Source organism: Phoxinus phoxinus (genome assembly GCF_949152265.1).
Source record: "Phoxinus phoxinus genome assembly, chromosome: 19".
Lineage (NCBI taxonomy): Eukaryota > Metazoa > Chordata > Actinopteri > Cypriniformes > Leuciscidae > Phoxinus > Phoxinus phoxinus.
The window spans coordinates 1,055,947-1,081,005 of record NC_136894.1 but is presented as its reverse complement, the minus strand read 5'-3'; the positions used below and the strand labels follow the sequence as shown (position 1 = coordinate 1,081,005).

At 40.6% G+C, this 25,059-nt stretch overlaps 1 protein-coding gene across 3 annotated transcripts; it reads right to left on the bottom strand.

Moving 5' to 3' along the window:
* Window positions 1-794: 794 nt before the first annotated feature.
* Window positions 795-23,604, bottom strand: LOC306987288 (fucolectin-1-like). 3 transcript variants are annotated; one of them, XM_079591401.1, is made up of 9 exons: window positions 23,136-23,604; window positions 13,170-13,234; window positions 11,842-11,871; window positions 9,696-9,975; window positions 5,050-5,186; window positions 4,932-4,964; window positions 2,291-2,570; window positions 1,980-2,116; window positions 795-1,083 (listed from the first exon to the last, which is right to left on the bottom strand). In XM_079591401.1, the coding sequence occupies exons 2-9, from the start codon at window positions 13,231-13,233 to the stop codon at window positions 1,079-1,081; spliced, it is 966 nt and encodes a 321-aa protein (XP_079447527.1). In that variant the 5' UTR covers window position 13,234; window positions 23,136-23,604; the 3' UTR covers window positions 795-1,078. The 3 variants fall into 3 exon arrangements, with proteins under 3 accessions (XP_079447527.1, XP_079447526.1, XP_079447528.1); XM_079591400.1 differs by having other exon boundaries at window positions 11,842-11,874; window positions 23,136-23,398; XM_079591402.1 differs by lacking the exon at window positions 1,980-2,116 and having other exon boundaries at window positions 806-1,083; window positions 11,842-11,874; window positions 23,136-23,293.
* Between the last annotated feature and the right edge of the window lie 1,455 nt (window positions 23,605-25,059).

Genomic DNA, 25,059 nt, shown 5'->3' with positions numbered 1-25,059 from the left:
TATCACAAATACGTCTAAGACGTTGGAACTGGACAAAAGGTATATTGTTTTTGAGAAAATTTAGACTGAAGCTATCTGCTTTTAACAGTGTTCCTATCTGTTGTTTTACGATACACGGTTTTATGGATCTTCCCATCTTTACCATTAGAAATGGTTAGATCTAAAAAGTTAATTGGAATGTTCCATGCACAATTTTACATTCCTATCATTATTGTTCAAGCGATCATGATATTGTAACAATTCTTCATACCATACACCCCCCCCCCCCACCACCACCACCACCACCACCACCATTTTATCTTGTCACTGTAGCTGTTTAAGTAGACAAAATCCCTCTCCCACAAACCTATTTTTAAGTGTCCATTCAGTGAGCACGGATGAGCACTATCATGGATAGATGCACTTTGATGTACTTCAAAACAGAAACAATCAATCACTGCTATTATACTCATCCATTTTTGGGTTAGTTTAATTTTTCGATTTTTCTCCCCTGAAGCAACTGGCCCTAGTTTCATTAATATCATTTATGATATTGATATTTCTGGTTTGGTTATTGTTTATTTTTTCCCTCTTTATAGCAGAAAATTAAAAGTGTTGTTGATTTTGGGACAGAAGGTTGGAAATCCTCATTCTCTCCATGGTTTTCTTTTTCTTTCTTTTTAAAATTTGTTTTATTCTTCTTTACTTTGTTACCAGCTCCTCAACCCTAGATGGGAAGCTATGTAACACTATACCTCCTCATTGTAAATATTTATACCTCCTCATTTTTGATTCAGAAACATACAATACAACATGCAATGCTGTAGTCATTTATTGATGTAGAAAGCAGAAAGAAACAAAGATAAGTAAACACACAAACCCCTGGATCAAACTGGGGTTAAGAATCAGGTATTTTAAAAACCAGTTCAAACCTTTACTGAATGTGCACTGAAACTTATCATTTATCTTAAGGATAAAAGGTGCACAGGTAAAATGAAATCAAAGAAGAAAGTGCAATATTAGTATTCCTCAGAAAACAGAAGTTTGGTATTTTGCTTGTAGGATCAGTGGACTGCGGTGTAACATCCTCTCATTCCACTTAATCTGGGAATGAAATCAGAAAAGAAAAATTATTAAGGCAAAATACGTATAGTATTAATAGTACAAATGTCTACACACCATGTCTCTCTCACTGATAAATCCAACAGTGATTCTAACTAACACTTTCAGTTAACTTACTTAATGCCTTAACTTAATTGTAAAAATCTAGTAATCTGTACTATTTACATACTATGACTTTTTTTACTCAGAAAACCCAAGTAAAGATAATTGATTAGTTTGAGTTTGGTTTTTTTGGCGGGGGAAGTCTTAATGGACTTTTCACTCATTTCCTCCACTTCTGCAGTTATTTTTCTCTGTTTGCATTCACTCATTTCCCAAAGTCATCTTGAATGTTGAATTATCAATACAGCTGAAATTTTTTAGAGAACATCACATAAGCTGACTTCATACATTTATGTTGATCTTCCTAAAATGTTTTAGTCACCATTATGCGATTAGTGTTCCCTTTGGTTAGCCACTTGGAAATTAATTTATATATATATATATATTTTGAATTAATGAATGATGTATAACATAACTATATTTCATGTCAATTAATGATCTTTTATCATTTTTATGCTAACACTTTATTTGGGTTTATATAATCCCTCTATATTTGTGCTCCCTCTTGCAATTGATCATGCTGAGTCACACAGACTTCAACATTCAGCATGTGAAACACAACAATGGTAACAATTATATTTTATTTAAAGTAAATTATCAAGTACTCTCTGCAGTTCTTTTTTAGTTACTAGAACTCTTGCGTAAGTGAACTATAGCCTACTAACTAAGCATTTGCCAGTACCACATACTATACGTATTTCACTTTACTTGTGTTTTTTTAAGGCAATCGGTTTGCATGCTTTTTTTCTAACTACAGTGCTCCTTTTATTGCTCACCTGCAAACACCTCGACTTCACACAGTGTGAGATATTCATCGCGCCCAAGTATTAAAATGTTGACATATCGGCCATTAATAGGATTAAACTTAAATGATTTTGTGACTCCACCTGAGATGGACTCAACAGTTGCAGCGCTGTGAAGACACACAGAGAAATAGAGACGGGCATATCAAAACGGCATGAAGCATATTAAATATACTTCTGTCAAAGGCACGTTTTTATATTAAAAGGATTTATTCAAAGTCATTTGATCTTTTTACTAACTTTTTAACCATTTGTGTAAGTATTAAGAGAGAGACAATACTTACAGCTCATTATTGTTGCCATTATTATCCAGGCTGTTGCCGATGCGGATCTGAGCTCCATTTATCCTCTCTGGACCATAGTGTCCACGATTAGTGATGCTAACCCTGGTTACCTCGTAGGCTTTCCACAAGTCAACTCTCCACCAGGGGTCTCTGTCCGCATCAGTGTGACTGCATGACCCAAGATCGTAATTTGAATCCCTGTTTCCATCGACAGCTCTTTCAGCTCCTGCTCCACCGTATGTGGAAGACTGGACAGCTGTGGCTCCAAGAGCAAGATTCCCTGTTTAACATAAAATAATAAACAATAAAGTTTTTTTGTTTTACTTTGCAGTTTCAGAGGAAACAGGCAATGATTGTATAACATCAGATTGATCAGAGATGCATCAGAAGAAGGGAGGCAGATGGCATAAAACATAGTACATTACAGTATGTATGCCATGTGATACTGTAAACAGATTACCATGTAGAGACTGCCACATTACTGTAACTCACCCTTCATCTCTAAAGGTCACCTACAGTAGAGATTCAGTCATACGGCACAGTGAAAACATTTACTGTATTGCCAGCAAACTCTGTTCTAGCACAAAACCTCATGGCAGTTTCATAACTTCATCACACCTTTTGATAACACCCTAGATAGATACTATTACAAACATTATGGATTCAATTTCATAAGTTATGTAATGTAAGTGTATTTTCTAATGTGGTAACTGTAGCCTGTATTACTGTAATTATTTCACCAACAAGGGTGAATTGAAACATGTATCTTGCATTGTTTGTTGTTGAATTAATTGATTGTTAAAAGTACTAAATTGAAAGAAGATCATACTGTTGTGTTTCGGTGATAACAGTTTTTTACAGTCGCTAGGACACATTTCTCAATACTTAGGTCACTTTTTTAAACTCTTCACACAGTTCTCCTGACCAGCGTTCAGCTCGGCACAGCGCTTCATTTCACATTCACACTGCACTAAAACTACCAGATCACTCATACATGTCTCAGATCAACACACTCCTCCAGAACACCAGCACAGGTTGACAGGCTACACACACACTTTATCACCCACAAAACAATGACCTAAAAAACACTAACAACAGGAGCATTATACAATGTGTTCCTCTGTAAATGCTTTCTTTCTTCTTCCTCTCTACTGATTACAATTCACTGCAATATAATGTTACTGGAATTAATCAGATATGATGCAGTATGCTTCAAAATATTTTGTCTTTTTTGTTGTACTGAGTAATTCCAAAATACAAGAATTTGTATCACACCATCCACCGATACAGAGACAGGAATCCGCTGTGGTTGGTCCAATTGTTTTTATAACATTTAATTTTTAGATTCAAAATATATTTCATTACAATATTGCTGTAGAAATGTAGAAAATTGCTGTCTTATTGAGTTTTGTATTATGTTATTGTTTTGAACTTCAGTTGAACAGTTCTGAGATCAGTGTGTAAGCGTGTATCGGCCTGTAGACACACAGAGTTGTGGTTGTGTCGAAGTGAGAAAAGAATTAATGTAATTTGAAAAATGTCGTCATTGAATGCATTTTGTGCCAAAGCAATGATAAATGATCCACAGTTTATCTCACACACACTTCTGTTGTGCTCACTGTGTGAAGAGTGAAGAAAGTGACCTAAGTATTATTGAGAAATGTGTCCTAGCGACTGTAAAAAAAAAACGTAAACCAAATGTTCTCATTACATATTGCAATAATCTTGCGTTTGAAACAATGATTATGTGGACTGAAATGTGTATAACTGTAATGAAAGCATGAGATCAGGTTTTGAAAGAACGACTAGCTGTGTTACAAGTGTGATCAGTTTGGATTTTTGTACTAAGAGTTTTGAAAATGTACACCTTGTGAAAATAGTACCAAAGCGAATAAAAAAAAACTGTAATGTGCTAAAGTATAATACCAATAAAATGCGCAAAATAATTCTATATGAAATCCAAATGATTATTACACGGCTCTCTGGAATACTTGAATCTGATTGGTCAGTCGCCACATTCAGAGGTCTGATTTTCCCAGATAATGATGTCATCGCTGTATAACACACGGCTCATCCGGGTTTCTGGAGACGGCCTTTCTTTAATGTTTCTTGTATCACACTGTGGACCTGCTCTCTCTCTCGTTTCACACAAACACAACTGGTGCCAGTTGCGTCTCTGTTATAGTAATTGGTTGTATTCAAATATTTTGATTGTATTGAAGTATTTTTAGTATTAAGAGTGTAGTGTTCATCTTGCTTGTTGCCCGAATGATTGTTTTTGTACACTGTAATGGATTCTAAGATAATAAACAGGCAAGAATTTAAAACAGTTTCATCACAAATCAATATTTCCATATAACTATTAATTCCCATAAATTCTTAAAATCTAGTTTGAACTTTTTCGTTTGTCTTGTTAGGAATATTTTTTTCTTCACGGAAGTTTGCGTTTATTTAAGTGAGCTAATATAATATAATATATTTTGTGTCCAAAATTATTTGTTTGTGGTTAGTAGTCACTTAAGACGGTGTCCTGATCAATCTTTCAGGGTTTACTTTGCGATAACAACTGTGTTGATTCACATTATCCCTTATTGGTTATCACATGTTCAGTAAGAATATTAAAGTAATGAAGAACACTCACTTGGAAAACAAGTGTACGTTGATGTGTACTTTTCTGTAAATAAAATAATAACAGTTATACACAACATTAATAAGAACATAAACAAATCGAATCGTATAGTCTTCTCTCTGTCCCTTACCGGCAAACACCTCGACTTCACACAGAGTGAGACATTTATCGCACCCAGGTATAAAAATGTTGACATATTGCCCCTTAATAGGATTAAACTCAAATGTTTTTGTCTCTCCAGCTGGGATGGACACAACAGTTGCAGCGCTGTGAAGACAGACAGAGAAATAGAGACGGGTGAATCAAAACGGCATGAAGCATATCCCTTGTGTTATGTTGGATTTCTGTGTACACCCCTTATGGTGCGGGTCAAATTGACCCTAACTGGATTCAATACAATTCCTCAAAAATGACACTATGAAAAACAACAAAGATTCAGGTACAAATTGTAAACTTTTAATATAAACATTTGTCAAACATTACAACAACAACAAAAATATATGAACATATGATTTATGAAAATGTTTAACCATTTTTTAAAACTGTTTTGTTTTGACAATTTTATTATTATTGATTAACAGTATACAGTTTTTTTTTTACATTTTTGTAATAAGGATCCACTGGAGGCAAGTTAAGAGAACCCAAGTGCAGCTTTAATTAAACAAAACATAACAATAAACAAAAAACATGGCGTGGCATCGCATGAAAACATGACATGGACAAAGACTTACTAACAGTGGTGTACAGGAAACAATACTTGACCAAGACACAGGCAAAAATGAGGGCCTAAATACATACAAGACTAACGACCAGACAAGGGACACCTGTGAACAATGATCAAACAATCAGACAATAAACTCATGACAAGACACATGGCAGGATCACATGACTACAAGGGATCACATGACAGATAAGGAAGCAGACATGACGTGAACAAAACCGTGACAGAAGGCGTGGGCCGAGACGACCCTTCCGGCGGCCAGGGGCCGAGACGACCCTTCCGGCGGCCATCTCGGGGCGAGACTCTGGCGTGGCGGCGGCCATCTCGGGGCGAGACTCTGGCGTGGCGGCGGCCATCTCGGGGCGAGACTCTGGCGTGGCGGCGGCCATCTCGGGGCGAGACTCTGGCGTGGCGGCGGCCATCTCGGGGCGAGACTCTGGCGTGGCGGCGGCCATCTCGGGGCGAGACTCTGGCGTGGCGGCGGCCATCTCGGGGCGAGACTCTGGCGTGGCGGCGGCCATCTCGGGGCGAGACTCTGGCGTGGCGGCGGCCATCTCGGGGCGAGACTCTGGCGTGGCGTGAAGCACAGTCTCTGGCTGGGCAGGCGGGACATGAAGCTCAGTCTCTGGCTGGGCAGGCGGGACGTGAAGCTCAGTCTCAGGCTGGGCAGACGAGGCGTGGTCAGGCGCTGTATAAGCCGACCACACACACCAAACGGCTGTGGCCAAAATGGTAAATGTTGACGTTATTGCTGGCTCAGATGTCGCGGCAGCCATTTTGTCCGAAGACATGGTGTGGAGAGACTCAGGCACAACAGACGTGACGTGAAGCTCTGGCTCGGCAGGACTGACGTGAAGCTCTGGCTCGGCAGACGTGACATGCAGCTCATGGTTGACGTGAAGCGGCTCAGGCTTGGCAGGCATGACGTGAAGCGGCTCAGGCTTGGCAGGCATGACGTGAAGCGGCTCAGGCTTGGCAGGCATGACGTGAAGCGGCTCAGGCTTGGCAGGCATGACGTGAAGCGGCTCAGGCTTGGCAGGCATGACGTGAAGCGGCTCAGGCTTGGTGGTTACTGTGGGATTGTGGGGCACCTCATCCACAAAGCCCACAGTAAACGAAGAACCACTCAAAAGAAGGGCAGTGTCAATATATTGCTCTAGGGAAAAATGAATTTTCCCCCCTGGCAAAGATGAGCGCAGCGGTTCGTTCAGCCCATAGCGGAAAATGTCCTTAAGAGCCACATCATTAAAACCAACCTTGTAGCATAGTCCACAAAATTCCTCCACATAAATTTCCAGGGGACGATTCCTCTGGCGTAGATTTAGGAGGGAAAGGTCTGCTGGGTTCATGGTTGTAGGTCAAGTATTCTGTAATGAGGGTCCACTGGAGGCAAGTTTTAAGAGAACCCAAGTGCAGCTTTAATTAGTGATGTGACATTTGAACCGAGGCGTCGGAGCTTGTGTCGAGAAAAAAGGGCGTGCCAGATGAAGCCGCGATTCGAGGCTTGTGTTGTTAACGAGAAAATCACGTGACTCATGACAAACGAGGCCTCGGTTTGTGTGGATACGTCATCGGTTCGTTCTGAGTGTCGCTTACAGATAAAGGGGGTTCGAAACTCGCGCTACTTGTGGGTGTTGTCAGGAGTAGTAGAAGCATGTGTAGTACTGTCAGAGTAAGAGAGTTAGCTCTCATTGTCATTATTGTGTCATATATGTGCTAGGGCTGTATATTATTGAATTATATCAGGTTAGAATAGTTATAGTAAATTGTTATTATTAATTATAGTAGCTATATTATAGGGAGTAGCTATATTATATTAATTAGATAAGATTATTTGGATTGGATTTTTGGATCTGGACTGGACTGGACTGCTTTTTGATTCGGATTGCCCTTTTTTATGTGTTTTCTTGTTGTTACTTTTCCTGGTAATGGAGCCAGCAAGGAAGAGGAAGTCCTCCCCTGTCTGGGCTCAACAGAAGCATCAGTATCCTCATTTATTCCCGCTGGCACTGGCATTTTTATGTTCCCCTGAATCCTCTGTTCCTTGTGAAAGGATATTTTCCAAGGCTGGAGAGGTTTTTGTCCAAGAAGAGGAATTGTCTAAACCCCAACACACTTGAAAAAAATCTGTTTCTCAATAAAAATCAATGGTAATCCTACCTTCACCCATGCACCCCAAACTGCAAACTCCTCTATATCCACAGTCCCATAAGCACAACACTGCACTAAAACTTTAACCATTCACGGCACAAAACCTCCCAGAAACAATTCTTAACTTTTCCCACCCCAGACTATTCTGTTGCAGTTTACTTTATTACACTCCCTCCAACATAAGCACTGCACTCGTTTCACTTTTGTTGTTCATACTGGCACTATCCAAACAATTTATGAATAATTAATGAATTGTGTGTGTGACAGTTGTTTTTGCACAAGTAAATTCAGTCAAAGAAAGATACATATTGTATTTTATACTCAGGCAATGGACAAATGTCTGCTCATGTACTTTTATTATTGCAAATGAATGGTTACAGATATTACAGTGAGAAGAAAATAAATAAATAAATGAAATGGGGGATCGGGATACGGACATCATAAGTCTGCTCAGGTCATTGGTTCAGAATTACTTAATTTGTCTGCTATATCGTTGCACAGTAGCTAGGTGTCACTAGTGAGCAATAATGAATGAAGCTTCGAGTAATGAACCTTTGGGTGAAGCAATGGGCTGCGAGGTCTCAGTGGTTCAGGAAGCCTCATTTTGCCATCACTAGCTTTAATTAAACAAAACATAACAATAAACAAAAAACATGGCGTGGCATGAAAACATGACATGGACAAAGACTTACTAACAGTGGTTTACAGGAAACAATACTTGACCAAGACACAGGCAAACATGAGGGCCTAAATACATACAAGACTAACGACCAGACAAGGGACACCTGTGAACAATGATCAAACAATCAGACAATAAACTCATGACAAGACACATGGCAGGATCACATGACTACAAGGGATCACATGACAGACAAGGAAGCAGACATGACGTGAACAAAACCGTGACAATTTTATGCTTAGAACATCATAACTGAACAATTAAATTTAGCTGTATAAGGAAAATAATGTTTACTTTTCCTAGGTTGGCTCAACTTTTGTTTTGTAGACTCATTTCATAAAGTCAAGAAGTTACTTCTGACATGATGAGCACACAGCAAGTGTGTGTTTTCTGAATATGAATTTCTTGCACTTCACACACGGTGCTGGTTTTGCTCTCGCACTCGGATGGGCGCACACACACCTCACATCACAAGTTCCCTGCCATACATATAATAAATGTTTTTATTTTGTGTCTGTACAGTTTATTTTGAATAGCTGCCTATGAGGGTCAAATTGACACTATTAGTAATAATATGAACGTATAGTAATTGTGTTTGTATATGTCAAAACACATCAGCATGTTGAAACTTTGCATGCATGTTCATGATGATAAATGAGAAAAAGTCACAAAATATCAAGAAAAAAAACAAAGGTTTAATTTTATTTCAGGTCGCTTGAAAAAATTAATGATAGCTAATTTTTACAATCTGGCTGAAAAAATATTTTTCTGTATTAAAATAAGTATGGACAAGCTAATTTTTTAGCTTCATAAGGTAGTAAAAAGCCACAATAACAAAATATAACCAATAAATGTTATTATTTTGGGTCGGTACAGTTGCCTTAGAACGTTAAAATATGCGGGTCAAATTGACCCGCGAACATCACGAACGTTATAGTAATTTTGTTTGTATATGTCAAAACACATCAGCATGTTGAAACTTTGCATGCATGTTAATGATGATAAATGAGAAAAAGTCACAAAATATCAAGAAAAAAAACATAGGTTAACCAGTATTTCCAACAACTAGAAAATCGAAACGGGTCAAATTGACCCGCAACATAACACAATATACTTCTGTCAAAGGCAAGTTTTTATTTTAATAGGATTTATTCAAAGTAATTTTTATCTTATTTAGTCATTTTCTGACCATTTGTGTAAGTATTAAGAGAGAGACAATACTTACAGCTCATTATTGTTGCCTTTATTTTCCAGGCTGTTGCCGACACGGATCTGAGCTCCATTTATCCTCTCTGCATAACTATCTCCACGATTAGTGATGCTAACCCTGGTTACCTCGTAGGCTTTCCCCAAGTCAACTCTCCACCAGGGGTCTCTGTCCACATTAGTGTGACTGCATGATCCATGATACAAATTTGAATCCCTGTTGCCATCGACAGCTCTTTCAGCTCCTGCTCCATCGTATGTGGAAGACTGGACAGCTGTGGCTCCAAGAGCAAGATTCCCTGTTTAACATAAAATAACAAACAATAACTTTTCTTGTTTACTTTTATGTGCTAAGGTATAATCCCAATATAATGGGCAAAATTAAGCTAAAATATGTAATCCAAATGATTATTACACGGCTCTCTGGAATACTTGAATCTGATTGGTCAGTCGCCACATTCAGAGGTCTGATATTCCCAGATAATGACGTCATCGCTGTATAACACACGGCTCATCCGGGTTTCTGGAGACGGCCTTTCTTATTTACCACACAATTCCTATACCATTAGCTTGCATGTGAAATATTACATTTTTTACACTACACTACACAACACTACACTACACAACACTACACAACACTACACTACACTACACTACACAACACAACACTACACAACACTACACAACACAACACTACACTACACTACACAACACAACACTACACAACACAACACAACACTACACTACACTAGACTACACAACACAACACTACACTACACTACACAACAGTACACAACACAACACAACACTACACTAGACTACACAACACAACACTACACTACACTACACTACACAACACAACACAACACAACACTACACTAGACTACACAACACAACACAACACTACACTACACTAGACTACACAACACAACACAACACTACACTACACTACACTACACTACACTACACAACAGTACACAACACAACACAACACTACACTAGACTACACAACACAACACAACACTACACTACACTACACTACACTACACTACACAACACAACACAACACAACACAACACTACACTAGACTACACAACACAACACTACACTAGACAACACAACACAACACAACACAACACTACACTACACAACACAACACTACACTAGACTACACAACACAACACTACACTACACTAGACAACACAACACAACACTACACTACACTACACAACAGTACACAACACAACACTTTCTTTCTTTCTTTTTTCTTTCTAACTAATATTTCTTTCTTTCTAACTAATCTATCTTCCTTTCTTTCTAACTATTTTTTCTTTCTTTCTTTCTAACTAATCTTTCTTTCTTTCTAACTAATCTTTCTTTCTTTCTTTCTTTCTTTCTTTCTTTCTTTCTTTCTAACTAATTTTTCTTTCCTTTCTAACTAATATTTAATTCCTTCTTTCTAACTAATCTTTATTTTTCTTTCTAACTAATCTTTCTTTCTTTCAAATTTTTCTTTCTTTCTTTCTTTTTTCTTTCTAACTAATATTTCTTTCTTTCTAACTAATCTATCTTCCTTTCTTTCTTTCTATCTTCCTTTCTTTCTAACTATTTTTTCTTTCTTTCTTTCTAACTAATCTTTCTTTCTTTCTAACTAATCTATCGATCAAAATTTAAACTACTTTAAACTTCTAACTATTTTAAACTTCATCAAACTCTCATGTCCAGCTTTTTCAAGCCAACTTAAAGTTTGCCTCAAACTTTTTTTTCTAGTTATTATTAAGATTACTGTAGCGTTCGTCTTGTTGCCCGAATGATTGTTTTTGTGCACTCTAATGGATTTTATATGAGATATATAAGCAGACAATAAACAGACAAGAATTCAGTATCAATCAGCATGTCATGTAGTTATTAATTTCGTTTAATGGATGGCTGTACATTATCCCTGAAATGTTTGTCTTGCGAGGCATATTTTTTCGTCATGGAATATTTGCATATTTTGAGCTAATATAATATTTTAAATCAAATCAATATTTTGTGTACAAAATTATTTATATGTGGTTAGCCATGTAGCCATGCCAGGTTATTTTGCGATAACAACTGTATTGATGATGTACATTGTAGGCTGTGTGTTACTGACAATGTTCAAATTAAGGAAGAATACTCACTTGAAACACAAGAGCACGATGGTGTGTCCACTACTGTCAATAAAATAATAAGTTATGCACACATTAATAAATACAAAAGCAAATTCTATCAGTCTTCATAAATAAATAACTGATTTTCAATAACCATATTTCAGCCTATAATTTAAATAAATTAATATGATTACAGTTTTTCTCGATTGCTTAAACACATTTCTTGAAACTATGCCTCGTATTCTCAAAACAGTAAACACAAATCCATAACGTCTCACCCAATTCTCCAAACTTCCTATTTTCAGGTCAAAATGAAGCTTTACACTCAAAACCATTCACTCTTGCTGAAAAACCAAACTTTGCCCTCAGACAGGACACACAAGCCATCAAAATCATACACACAACAACATAGTCTTACACACTGGTGTAATAAATTCAAAACAACATTTTCAAAACTGGTAAGATATGTTGCTTGTGGTTGCTTGTCTAATAATGTTCCACGTATGGTTGAAAAACCATCATTGGCCTAGAAAGATAACATTCTGGGAGTCAAGACTATAAAGGAGGAAGAATGCTCTCCCTTCACTGTCACACTCTGCAGACACTCTGTGTGACTGTACGACTGCTGACCTTTTCTTGCAAGAAAATAAATCTCATCAAAGACAATTGGTTTGTCTCTTATTCAGTGATATAATTTTGTTTGCCAGCACACCTCCCTGAAGCTTCTGATGATGGAGGTGACGGTGAAGTGTCTCAAATTTGGCCTAACTCGTAGTCGTAGCCCAGCGTCCCTTATAGTCATACCATGGACAAGGACATGGTCAACTAAAGTGGCTTGAATTTCATCCGAGACTGCTTGTCTTCTTGCCCTTGCCCTTGCCCTTGCCCTTGCCCTTGCCCTTGCCCTTGCCCTTCCTCCTCCTGCTCCTATCCCTCCTCGACTTCTTTCTTCATTTCTTTCTGGATCCATTGTTCCAAAACTCAATAAACTGATTCGGGCCCTTTTATCTATCTCTTGAAGGATCTGATTGATGTGTGTTCAATTTTGACTCTTAGTGTTTTCACCTGGGCAATTGTGTGCTAACTGAGCTAAAGCTGTGCTGACTTGAGTGAACAATATTGAATACTAGTGCTTTCTAAATGACCACATGGTGTAGGCAATGAGAAATGAAGGGATTTGTGTTTATAGTTTAGTGAAATGGGTGTGCTTTTTGATAAATGGCATTATGGTTTTGAAATTTTAGTTCAAAAGCCTGGTTATAGTGTTTAAGCAATCGAGAAAAACTGTAATATAATGGTACACAATGGTTACAGATTTTTAAATCCAGGCATTTTTACTTGTATTATTTTAAACGTACCTTTGGAATCAGCGACGCACAGCCCAGTAAAAAGTGTTAGAAACAAAACCACACGCATGGCCATCCTGATATAAAACATAACAACACATCTCATATCAGCATATGAAGGAATCATTTTCAATTTATCATCCTCATTTGTCTGCATACAACAGCTTAAAGTTAAAGTTAGTTCACTTTAAAATTAAAATTCTGTCATCATTTACTCACCCTCAAGTTGTTTCAAACCTGTATTAATTTATTTCTCCTGCTGAACACAAAGAAAGATATTTTGAAGAATGTCAGTAAACAAACAGTAGTCTGTACCCATTGACTTCCATAGTATTTTTTTTTCCTACTATGGAAGTCAATGGGTACAGACTAATGTTTGGTTACTAACATTCTTGAAAATATCTTTCTTTGTGTTCAGCAGAAGAAATAAATTAACACAGGTTTGAAACAACTTGAGGGTGAGTAAATGATGACAGAATTTTAATTTTAAAGTGAACTATCCCTTTAATGCTTGTGTTCTGTAGAGTGAGTCCAGGCCCGTAGACTGTTCCATCTGCACCGCTAGTTCATTAATGTAGATGTTGAACAGCGTTGGACTCAGGCTACAGCCCTGCCACACTCCTCTTTTCTGGGTATATCTGAATCAGGCAGAGAAATAATAGAGGCAAAGGAAATAAGAAAAAGAGCGGTGGGTTTTTATTCAGAGCTATAAGAGTGAACACGTAGAGGTGAAAGATATAGCCAGTCATTTTTATGTGGGTCTACCAAAAGTTCCAGATGGAGCAAATGCTGAACTGGAAAAAACTTTTACGAAAGGTGAACTGTATGATGCTCTAAAGAGTACAAAGTACGGGTTAGGGTTAGGGTATTCCTGTAGAGTTTTATAGATCACTCTGGGCAGTTTTGGGGGATTATCTGCTAGAAGTGCTGAATGACAGCTTGACCAGAGGGTCGCTGCCTACAAGCTGCCGGAGAGCAGTGATCACCCTTCTACCGAAGAAAGGAGACCTCAGAAACATAAAGAACTGGCGACCTGTGTCACTCTTATGCTCTGATATAAAGATCTATATCCAAAGCCTTAGCAATTAGATTGAGAGAAGTGATTGGTGGGGTCATCCATGTAGACCAGACGTACTGTGTTCCCAATAGGTCTATTTTTGACAATATTAATTTAATTAGAGACATTTTGGACATCTCTGGATTATTGGGTTTAGAAACAGACATCCAGAAGTGGTGGGACATATAACAAGGACTCCGTAACAAACACTAGAACAGACAGGGTATATATACACAAACACTAACAAGGTGACGGGAGACAGCTGTGTGCAATGAAACAATGAGTGACAGAACAGCATGACGGGAAATGTAGTTAACACATGTAGGACACCGTGGGGGAAGAGGACCTCTAGTGGTTACCCAGGGACACACAAACCAGACACTGTGACATAACCCCCCCTCTACGGAGCGGCTACCAGACGCTCCAAGACACAACTACAAAACATAACAAGAGTCCAAGAGGGAAGTGGAACGGTGGAGGATCAGGGGGAGGGATGGGGGGCCAGGTCCATGAAGGGGAACAGGAACAGGGGGTGACGGCTCAGCCGGCGGCCAGGGCGAAACAGACGACCAGAGCCAGAGCGGAGACTTTCCCTCGGACAGCCATGACGGAGACTTTCCCTCGGGCGGCCAGGGCGGAGACTTTCCCTCAGGCGGCCAGGGCGGAGAATTTCCCTCAGGCAGCAAGAGCGGAGACTTTCCCTCGGGCAGCCATGACGGAGACTTTCCCTCGGGCAGCCATGACGGAGACTTTCCCTCGGGCGGCCAGGGCGGAGACTTTCCAGCGGGCGGCCAGGGCGGAGAATTTCCCTCGGGCGGCCAGGGCGGAGACTTTCCCTCGGGCGGCCAGGGCGGAAACTTTCCCTCGGGCGGCCAGGGCGGAGACTTTCCCTCGGGCGGCCAGGGCGGAGACCTTCCCTCGGTCGGCCAGGGCGGAGCAGGTCATGCAGGCGGCCAGGGCGGAGACTTTCCCTCAAGCGGCCATGGCGGAGATGACCCTTCGGGCGGCCAGGGCGGAGACTTTCCCTCAAGCGGGCATGGCGGAGATGACCCTTCGGGCGGCCACAGCGGAACCTGCAAATCAGGAGGAACCAGGAACCCGGAAGCTTGAGCGGAGCAAGCAGGGCAGGCATCAGGAGTGGAGCCCGGAAGTGCGAGCAGCTTGGGCGGAGACTTTCCCTCGGGCGGCCAGGGCGGAGACTTTCCCTCGGGCGGCCAGGGCGGAGACTTTCCCTCGGGCGGCCAGGGCGGAGACTTTCCCTCGGGCGGCCAGGGCGGAGACTTTCCCTCGGGCGGCCAGGGCGGAGACTTTCCCTCGGGCGGCCAGGGCGGAGACTTTCCCTCGGACGGCCAGAGCGGAGACTTTCCCTCGGGCGGCCAGAGCGGAGACTTTCCCTCGGGCGGCCAGGGCGGAGACTTTCCCTCGGGCGGTCAGGGCGGAGACTTTCCCTCGGACGGCCAGAGCGGAGACTTTCCCTCGCGCGGCCAGGGCGGAGATTTCCCTCGGGCGGCCAGGGCGGAGACCTTCCCTCGGCGGCCAGGGCGGAGCAGGTCATACAGGCGGCCAGGGCGGAGCAGGTCATGGGCAGGGCAGAAACGTCAGTCCATCGGGCGGCCAAGGGCGGAGACTTTTTTCCCTCAAGCGGCCATGGCGGAGATGACCCTTCGGGCGGCCACAGCGGAACCTGCAAATCAGGAGGAACCAGGAACCCGGAAGCTTGAGCGGAGCAAGCAGGGCAGGCATCAGGAGTGGAGCCCGGAAGTGCGAGCAGCTTGGGCGGGGCCTGCAGGGCGAGCTGCTCGGAGGGGACGGCCTCCGGGACGACAGCGGGCTGCCAAGGTCATGGGTTCGATTCCCAGGGAAAGCAAGAACTGATAAGAATGTAAATGTGTAGCTTTGTAATGTAAGTCGCTTTGGATAAAAGCGTCTGCCAAATGCATAAATGTAATGTAATGATTTGTCTTAGTCGTTACAACACTCTGAAAGTAATAATAAATTAGTTTGGTAAAATGTCTTCAGGTAAACTGGATTAAAGGGGTGGTGTCATGATTCTGCCCTCGTGTCCTTGATTTTTCACAGGTCTTGAGGCAGGATCATGACAGAGCCATGTTTTGTGCAAGCACATGGCCTTTTGTTTGGGCCATGTGCTTGCGTTGTCTCGTTACTTAACCGCGCCCCCTTGTTATCCTCGTCTTGTCATTATTACCTAGTCAGTGTTACCTGTTACCTAGTCAGTGTCACCTGTTCCCCTCATTAGTTTCTCCCTTTTTTATCCCCATGTGTTTGCTGTCCTGTGCCGGTTCATTGTCAATCATTGCGTGTTCATCTCTGTGATAGTCCTGTGAGTACTTTGTCTGTATCCTGTTTAATGAGAATTGTGAGTTTGTGTTGCTGTTTGTTAGTCTAGTTATCAGTCAAGTCTTAGTGTAGTTTGTCTTTGCTTTTGCCCTCCAGTCCTGTTTTGCCCCCTCGTGGGTTTTGTTTTCCCCTGTTTTCTGTTATAAATAAACCTTGTGTGTTTGCATACTGTCTGCGCTTGGGTTCTTCTGCTATCCACATAACAGAATGAACCGGCCAAGAAGGAACCCAGCAGACAGTATGTCCTCCCGGCTCCAGTTACAACGGGAACAATGGTGGTTGTCGGCTCCCACCGACAGAGAGAGGGTCAACTGTCCGGTCCCGTCCGAGGGTGAGTGGATCCTGAAGAATTATGCCCGACTCTGGGATCATTTCTCCCAGGAGGATCCACAGACTTCTTCCTCAGGATCTCCACCCTCTTCCTGTCTGCCTGCGATCCCGGAGGGTCGCGTTCTTGCTGTTGCTACGCTTGGGGACCAAGCTCACTCGACTCCTGAGACTCCATCCGCTTCCTTCGGTCTTCATGGGAAACGAGGTAGACGGGCCTCGTGGGAGTCTCCTTCTGAGTCCTCAGCGACAGAGTCGACCCAGCCAGAGAAAGCCCCTCTGCCTGTCATGGTTCCAGCAGTGCTTCCCCAACCGGTCACAGATCCGGTCATGGCCTCTGCTTCCCGCCCCAGGAGAAAGAGGAGAAAGAAGGGGGCTTCCCGTTCTCCGTCTCTTCCTTCCCCTTAGCCCGTGACGGTCCCTGGACCAGCTGCTGAGGGTGCTGCTACAGCCAGTGCGGTTCCCGAGCCAGTCTCTGCCAGCGCGGTTCCAGAGTCTGCTGCAGAGAAGACGGTTCCAGAGTCAGTGGCAGAGAGCACTGTTTCTGACTCCACTATGGAGAGCACAGTTCCAGATTCAACCGCAGAGAGCGCTGTTTCCGTGACTGATTCGAGGAGCTCGGTTTCTGAGTCTGCTTCGGAGAGCGCTGATCCCGAGTCTGTGTTCATGAGCGTCGAGTCCGATTCAGAGAGTTCTGTTCCTGCTCCACAGCCACCTGCTACACCCCCTGCTATGTGTCCTGTTCCTTTTCCCGCTGTTTCCCCGGTCAAGAGTCTTGTCTCGCCATCCTCTGCTTCCCCTGTCATGATTCCCGCTCCGTCGCCCACTGTACCTCCTGTCCCTGTTCAACCCCGGTCTGTTACCCCCAAGACTTCTCCTCATGTGTCTCGATCCAAGACCCCCGTTCCACCCATTCACCCAGGACTACCCCCTATGAATTCTCTTGTTCCCCCGCCCCCCCTCCCGTGTTTGTTATTTTTATTATTGCATCCCAACCCTGTTATTGTTTTTTCATGTTTGCCGTTGTTGTTATTTGTCATGTTTTGTTGGTTCGTGTCTGTCTCAGTCTGTCATGTCCCGTGTTTGATGTCCCCTTGAGGAGCGTCTGGAAGCCGCTCCTTAAGGTGGGGGTTCTGTCATGATTCTGCCCTCGTGTCCTTGATTTTTCACAGGTCTTGAGGCAGGATCATGACAGAGCCATGTTTTGTGCAAGCACATGGCCTTTTGTTTGGGCCATGTGCTTGCGTTGTCTCGTTACTTAACCCCGCCCCCTTGTTATCCTCGTCTTGTCATTATTACCTAGTCAGTGTTACCTGTTACCTAGTCAGTGTCACCTGTTCCCCTCATTAGTTTCTCCCTTTTTTATCCCCATGTGTTTTCTGTCCTGTGCCGGTTCATTGTCAATCATTGCGTGTTCATCTCTGTGATAGTCCTGTGAGTACTTTGTCTGTATCCTGTTTAATGAGAATTGTGAGTTTGTGTTGCTGTTTGTTAGTCTAGTTGTCAGTCAAGTCTGAGTGTAGTTTGTCTTTGCTTTTGCCCTCCAGTCCTGTTTTGCCCCCTCGTGGGTTTTGTTTTCCCCTGTTTTCTGTTATAAATAAACCTTGTGGGTTTGCATACTGTCTGCGCTTGGGTTCTTCTGCTATCCACATAACAGGTGGTTGATTGCGATTTCACTTTTTTCATTTTAAATAGTGTGTAATGTTGCTGTTGGTGCATGAACAGTATCTGCAAAGTTGCTGCGCTGAAAGTTCAACGTAAGCAGAGATATCGTCTTTTAAAAATCAGGAAGTTTAATGCCTACAAAAACGACTCGAATGGGACTACAACGAGATACTTCCCGGGTTTTATACGTAACTAACCCATACATTTACATCAACCCTCCCTCCGGAATATGGAAAAAAAGGGGAATGGCCATATTTCTGCGGCTTTGTGGAAGAGGAAGAGTCACAGGCACGTGCAGAGGGGGGGGCTTTGGGTGCTCGAGCCCCTGCCCTTTTTCAAAATTAATCAAAAGTGCCCTTCTCAAACAAATATCATTGATAATATTGTGGTCAATAAAACAAAATGCATTTGCTTATAATTTACATGACAATGTGTACAAGACTAAAGTAGCCTAAATTCACGTTTATTTTTAAGTTTCTGTCAGTCTGAGGTGTCGTTGCTATAACGCGTTGCTATGGGTTGCGTCACTTGCGTCAAGTTGTGCGTGTCTGCTCCGGTCTTGATTGACGGTCTCCGTTTTCGAGGGTCTAAAACTCCGGAGTAGTGTGTGGGCGGCCGGCAGGCATAACCGTAGCAAAAGTTATGCGTTTTATAATGATAATGTACTAGTGTACACGTAGGTATCCCACACAGTCTGCTTGGGAACCGATGCTCTCGAGCGTCTTTCAGTGAGTATGGCTCGACGGCAGAAAAAAAAAAAGCTTTTTATTTATTTATTATTATTATTTTTTATAATAAAAGGTTGCGTGTCGATTCAATTAAAAATCCGCATAACACATATTTTAAAATATTACTTAATTCGCTGAAGCCTGTTTGTCATGCATAATACACCGACCAATCGTCATCTGGCACAAGAAGTTCAAATATCATTGGACGGTCATTTATAAATAGGCCTAAATAATTTGAAAATTACATAGACAGACGAATTTACATTGAAGTGATCTGAATCTCCGTCGTTGAACTAATGTATGGATGTTAATTGACTACAAACCAGCACCAAAAGTAGCAGTAATGAAACTATCATATAGTTTGTTAAATGAAGCCCAGGCCTACTGCAGGCCTATTATGTGAAGTGTAGGCTGCAGTGCCTGACAACAACACGCGAAATGGTGACTTTATTTTTACACACACACATTACTATTTTTTTTTAAAGAAGTCCCTTATGCGCTTTAAGCCTGCATTTATTTGATCAAAAATACAGAAAAAAACTACAATTTAAAATAATGGTTTTCTATTTTAATATACTTTAAAAATATAATTTATTTTTGTGATGCAAAGCACACACACACACACACACACATATATATATATATATATATATATATATATATATATATATATATATATATATATATATATATGCCCCTTTTTATATATATATATGCCCCTTTTTATATTTGAGCCCCTGCCCCTGAGGAACTCTCTGCACGTCCCTGAAGAGTCATATTGGAGAGCTGTAGCCATGTAGTCGAAAGTGTGCTTCTGTGTTCGCGGGCTTCCTACGGACGCTGTTCGTCAACAATGGCTAAAATTTGTGTTTGATTATGTTCCTGAACATTACAATAGTAATTTAGCTCTCTGTGCTGCGCATTTTACTGAAGACAGCTTCCAGAATCTCCACTAATTCAATGCCGGATTAAACAAGAAATTGTTACTAAAACATGAAGCAGTTCCAACTTTAAACCTGTAAGTAAGACTTAATAATTTTAAATGTATTTGCATGTATAATTTCAGACGTAATGTTTTAGTTTTATCAAGGACGTAAACAAATGCCAGCGCTGGCGTTATAGCCACTTAGTTATGCTATTTTGTGTGTCTATGACAAACGCGTACAAACATTTTGAACCTGAATTTGTAATTATGTACTAATTTTGTAAATGTATTTTCCATGTATACCTACTTTATGACGTAATTTTTCGATTTGATCAAGAACGTAAACCAATGCCAACACGGTTTGTTTATAGTAGCCAGTTAGTTCGATGCTATTTTGTGTGTATAAGACAAACGTGTATAAAGTTCAAAAAATTATATGTAATCGCAACAGCAAACTTCAGCTGCGGTATTACTCAGTCATTTATTCTGGTATATTAAATGTTTAATTAGGAGAAAAACGTATCTCAAAAGCTAACAAACAGCAGTGGCATTTTCAAGTAACAGCGTATCGAAATTATTATATAATAGTAGCCTAATAGAATAGAATAATAATAATAAAAAAATTACCATTCAGAAACGTTTTGTAAGAGCCGTGTTTGGGGAGGTTCTGCTTGACTCTCTTCATTGCCGCTTTCTGGGTCTGACTCTGGCTCAGACTGACGGCAGTATTGACACCGTTATTTACATTTGACCGGAGCACATGCGACTTTCGCCCGTAAAGGTGATGGGCGTGAAGTTTCCGGACAATGTGCACAACGCAGTTTAGCCAATAGCTGGGTTTCAGTCACGTGATTATGATGACGCGCGAAGGCGGGGCGATTTCAGATGGAGGGCAGGAAGTAAACATTGAGAATATGTCTATGGAGGAAACCGTTGCGGAGAGTCCGTATTGTGCGAATTTAGAACCAATTTCAAGAAATAGATACAAAAAATTAGTTAACAGATGTTGGACGTGACCCGTTCCTCGTGAAGATGAGTGAGTTTTCGGGCGAACTTGAAGATTTGCCGACAGTGGAGGCTGTTGACATCACTAACTATCTGGTCCTTCAGACATCTTACTACACCAGACAGCAAATGAAGGCATATAAAAGTCTGGAGGCGTACAACTATATCTCTCAAGATTATTAAACTTCATAATGATTTTATCCTCGTTTATTACAAAACAAGCCATAATCACCATAATCATAAATACTGTCAATCAGCAAATTGAATAAATCAACACGCAATAAGAGCGCAAATGCTGTTGTGACACAAAATGTGAAAATCTCCGCAAAAAAACAACCACAGTAAACAAAGTCTGTCATTAAAACACTCACAGCTCATCGGAAACGGCTCTCGGTGACAGTGTGTGTTGTTGTGCACTTCAGCGTGTGTGCGTGTGTGTGTGTGTGTGTGTGTGTTCCGTACTCTCAGAAAAAGAAACTCAGCGTGACTGACCTAATGTTACGTTACCTCCGACGAAGTGGTCGCTGCAGACACGGGCATTAACAGACTCTGCTCCTCCCGACCGCAGACGTACGTTAAAAATCAATTTTTTACGGCGTTGTTCTGTGAGCTTTTTACATTTATCACCTTTATGAGTGACAATCTTCGGTACTCTGTAAAAACTCTTTCTCTTTTCTCGATTTGAACGATTGGAGCAGCCGTAAACTACACAAAACATTTGGCATTTTTTCAGTCAGCAGATCCGGCTATTTCACTTCCTGCCCTCCATCTGAATTTCGCGCTCTCGCGATGCAGCAGCGTGACGTCACGTGAAACCGACCTATTACAACACACCGGTCCAACTAACCAATCTGAGCCCATGCCTGTTTCTGAGGGAGTGGTTTCATAGAATCAGGAAGTAAACCGGTCGTTCATATGACAGAGGAGAAAGCGGCTTACAATAAAGGTGAAATTTATGAAAAATAAGGCTTAAAATAAAGAAAGTAAGACGAAGACATGTTATATTGCACCCCATAAACACAATCATGCAAAGAAAAAAAGCAGTAAACCACCCCTTTAAGAGTGAAGCTATAGGAGGAAAGTGGGAAGGTAGATGCCGTCCTAAACTCCCTGCTAGACTTGAGAGGAAAGCTATTTTAAATAAGCACTATTGATTAGCCATATTGTGATTAAATCTAAATTAAAAACGTATCTTTATTCCTTGGTATTTTAATATTATCTTGTCTCTTTTTTCTGTCTATTTTTTTGTTTGGATGTTTTTTGTTTTATTTGATGTTTTCTTTACTTTGTTCAGCACTTTGGATAGTTCTGCTATGTTTAAATGCTATATAAATAAAATGTACTTACTATATCTTTACACAGTGACTTGAATTGTCCAATTAAAAGTTTTAAAAGTTTTATTAAAACCTCCATTGCATATCATGCTATATAGAAAGTGCATAAAGAAGACGACCTTCTTTAAAAAATATATATATATATATAATAAATGGAATTTATAATATTTTTATAAACAATTGCTATATTTATCCAATATAGCTTATTCATAATAATTAATAATATTATGGCCACTCATACGAAAAATTCAATTTCATAATTATATCACACAAATTCGCCAAAAAGAGACAGGCTATATCAAATAAAAGCTTTCTTAAGAATATCACGGTGTCGTTTATTTCACCGATCTAACATTTAACAATAACATAATTATCAAAAGAATCACGAAGATAGAAATTATCCTGCGTCACATTCCTCCTCGATCACTTCTAACCTCAAACGCTACACCAGCTTTCTTTCTTTTTTCAAAATGAGACGATTTTCACTTGTCTGTGAGCATGCATGGCCAAAAGACACTGTAATATGTTTCAGATGTACAGATCAAAATCAGCCAAAATGCAGCCAAAAACTTGTATTACCTGTAGATAGTGATGATCGATTTCGAAACACTGCTTCTTAAAGCTTCCAAACCTACAAATCTTTTGTTTCCAACCAGTGGTTCAGAGCGTTTATAAAACTGCCAAAGTCATGTGATTTCGGTAAGCTTCGTTACATCATAACTGTTCTGAAATGTCCTCAATACCAAATAGGCGTACGCAAAGCTGGGTCTGCGACCTTGGTAGTTTGGACTTGTCGAGTTCGTCTCAGGAGAACGAACTGCCGAGGACTGAAATCCGGTAATTCTGCAAATGGAACTGCGGAGTTGTAGTACATGGATCGGTAATACTTAATTTGACTATTGAATAAATTTGTAAATTAATGCAAAATGTGCTATAAATAGTACAAATGACTATATCAATCCGTTTTTATAAAAAAAAAAAAATTAATATGCATCAGAAGGTTATGTCTGGGTTGGGTTGTAGCTACCTGTTTTGTTTGGGTGACTTTGTAGCATTTCGATGAGTTATGTTTGTGTTCTTTTGTTTTGTCATGTGCAAGTGGAAGTCGGCAGGGGGGAATGTAGCAGGTGTGCATTAAGAACATTTATGATTCCACTTGACATGACCATTTTTGGGTTTTCCTCATTCTTTCCGTCCATGCTGATTTGGGGTGGTGGTGACGCACTTTGCTTCTTCCCAGTCTGCATGAGCATTCACAGCGGTAGGTCACGCAAGTTTACGTGGTGCTGATTCAATAAGGCCGTATTTCTTGTAACTGATTGTTTCATCCTTGAGTAATTGTGACTTTAAATCCCTTTGTAATGGACACGTATGTTTTATTAATTATTTTCTTACTTTAAGTGGTTTTCTTTACGTTTTATTTTTTTATTATCATTCACAGCGCGTCGTGCATTGCTGCCGCACGCTGCTTGCTGCACGAGTCCTCATCATTGGTTTGTTACTTCAGGCTACTTCAGATGAAATAAAAGAGGATTGAAGCATTCCAGCCTTCACGGCTGTATTATTAACACTGTACAACGCAGGTAACACCGCTACAGAAGCAATTAGGCTATATCCAGGCTGTATTCTATGGAAGGCCTGAACCGCATGGTGAAGAAAAAAAGAAAACTTCTTGTTATGTCGAGATATTAAGTAGTTATTTCATCATTAGCTATCTCGTTATTTTGACATAATAATTAATTATTTCAACAGTAGCCTATATCTCATTATTGCAACATAAAAAATCGTTATTTCGACATAGGCTAATATTTCGTTATTTCGACATAATAAATCGTTATTCGACATAATATCTGTTATTTCGACATAATACGTCGTTATTCGACATAATGTCTCGTTATTTCGACATGTTTTTTCTACACAATATCACGTTATTTCGGCATAATAAGGGAACATTCTAATCTGCATTAATAGTTTTCTAAGGGATGAAAATGCTGAACGTGTAGCCTAATTAAACACGTTGCGTTCATATTCTAGGATCATCTGATTGTTTTTGTATATAGATAGCATACTTTATTATGATTTTAGTATCATAATGATTGATAAATGCACGCACAATTATCCGTGAACTTGATAAATGTTGCAGATATGTTTTACTATTAAGGGCGCCGTAAAGGGGTGGAAGGTTAGGACGATTCTAAAGGCCCAGGCTGTGTAGCGTCTGCTATGATGCAGCGCAGACAGTGACACACGACGCAGGCATGTCACTCACATCAAAAGTCAGGGCATCAAAAACGGAAAGAGAAGACAGAGAACGCCGAAGTCGACAGTATGTCACACAGTTTTTCAAAAAGAAAGGTAGCTTGCCCTATTCCTGTAGGCTATTCCAAAACTTTCAGAGTTACTTATTTTTGTTGCTACATGACCTGCTTTTATCTAGCTAGCTTAGTCAAATAATTACTGAATTATGATTTACACTTAACAATAATAACATATCTGCTGTCTC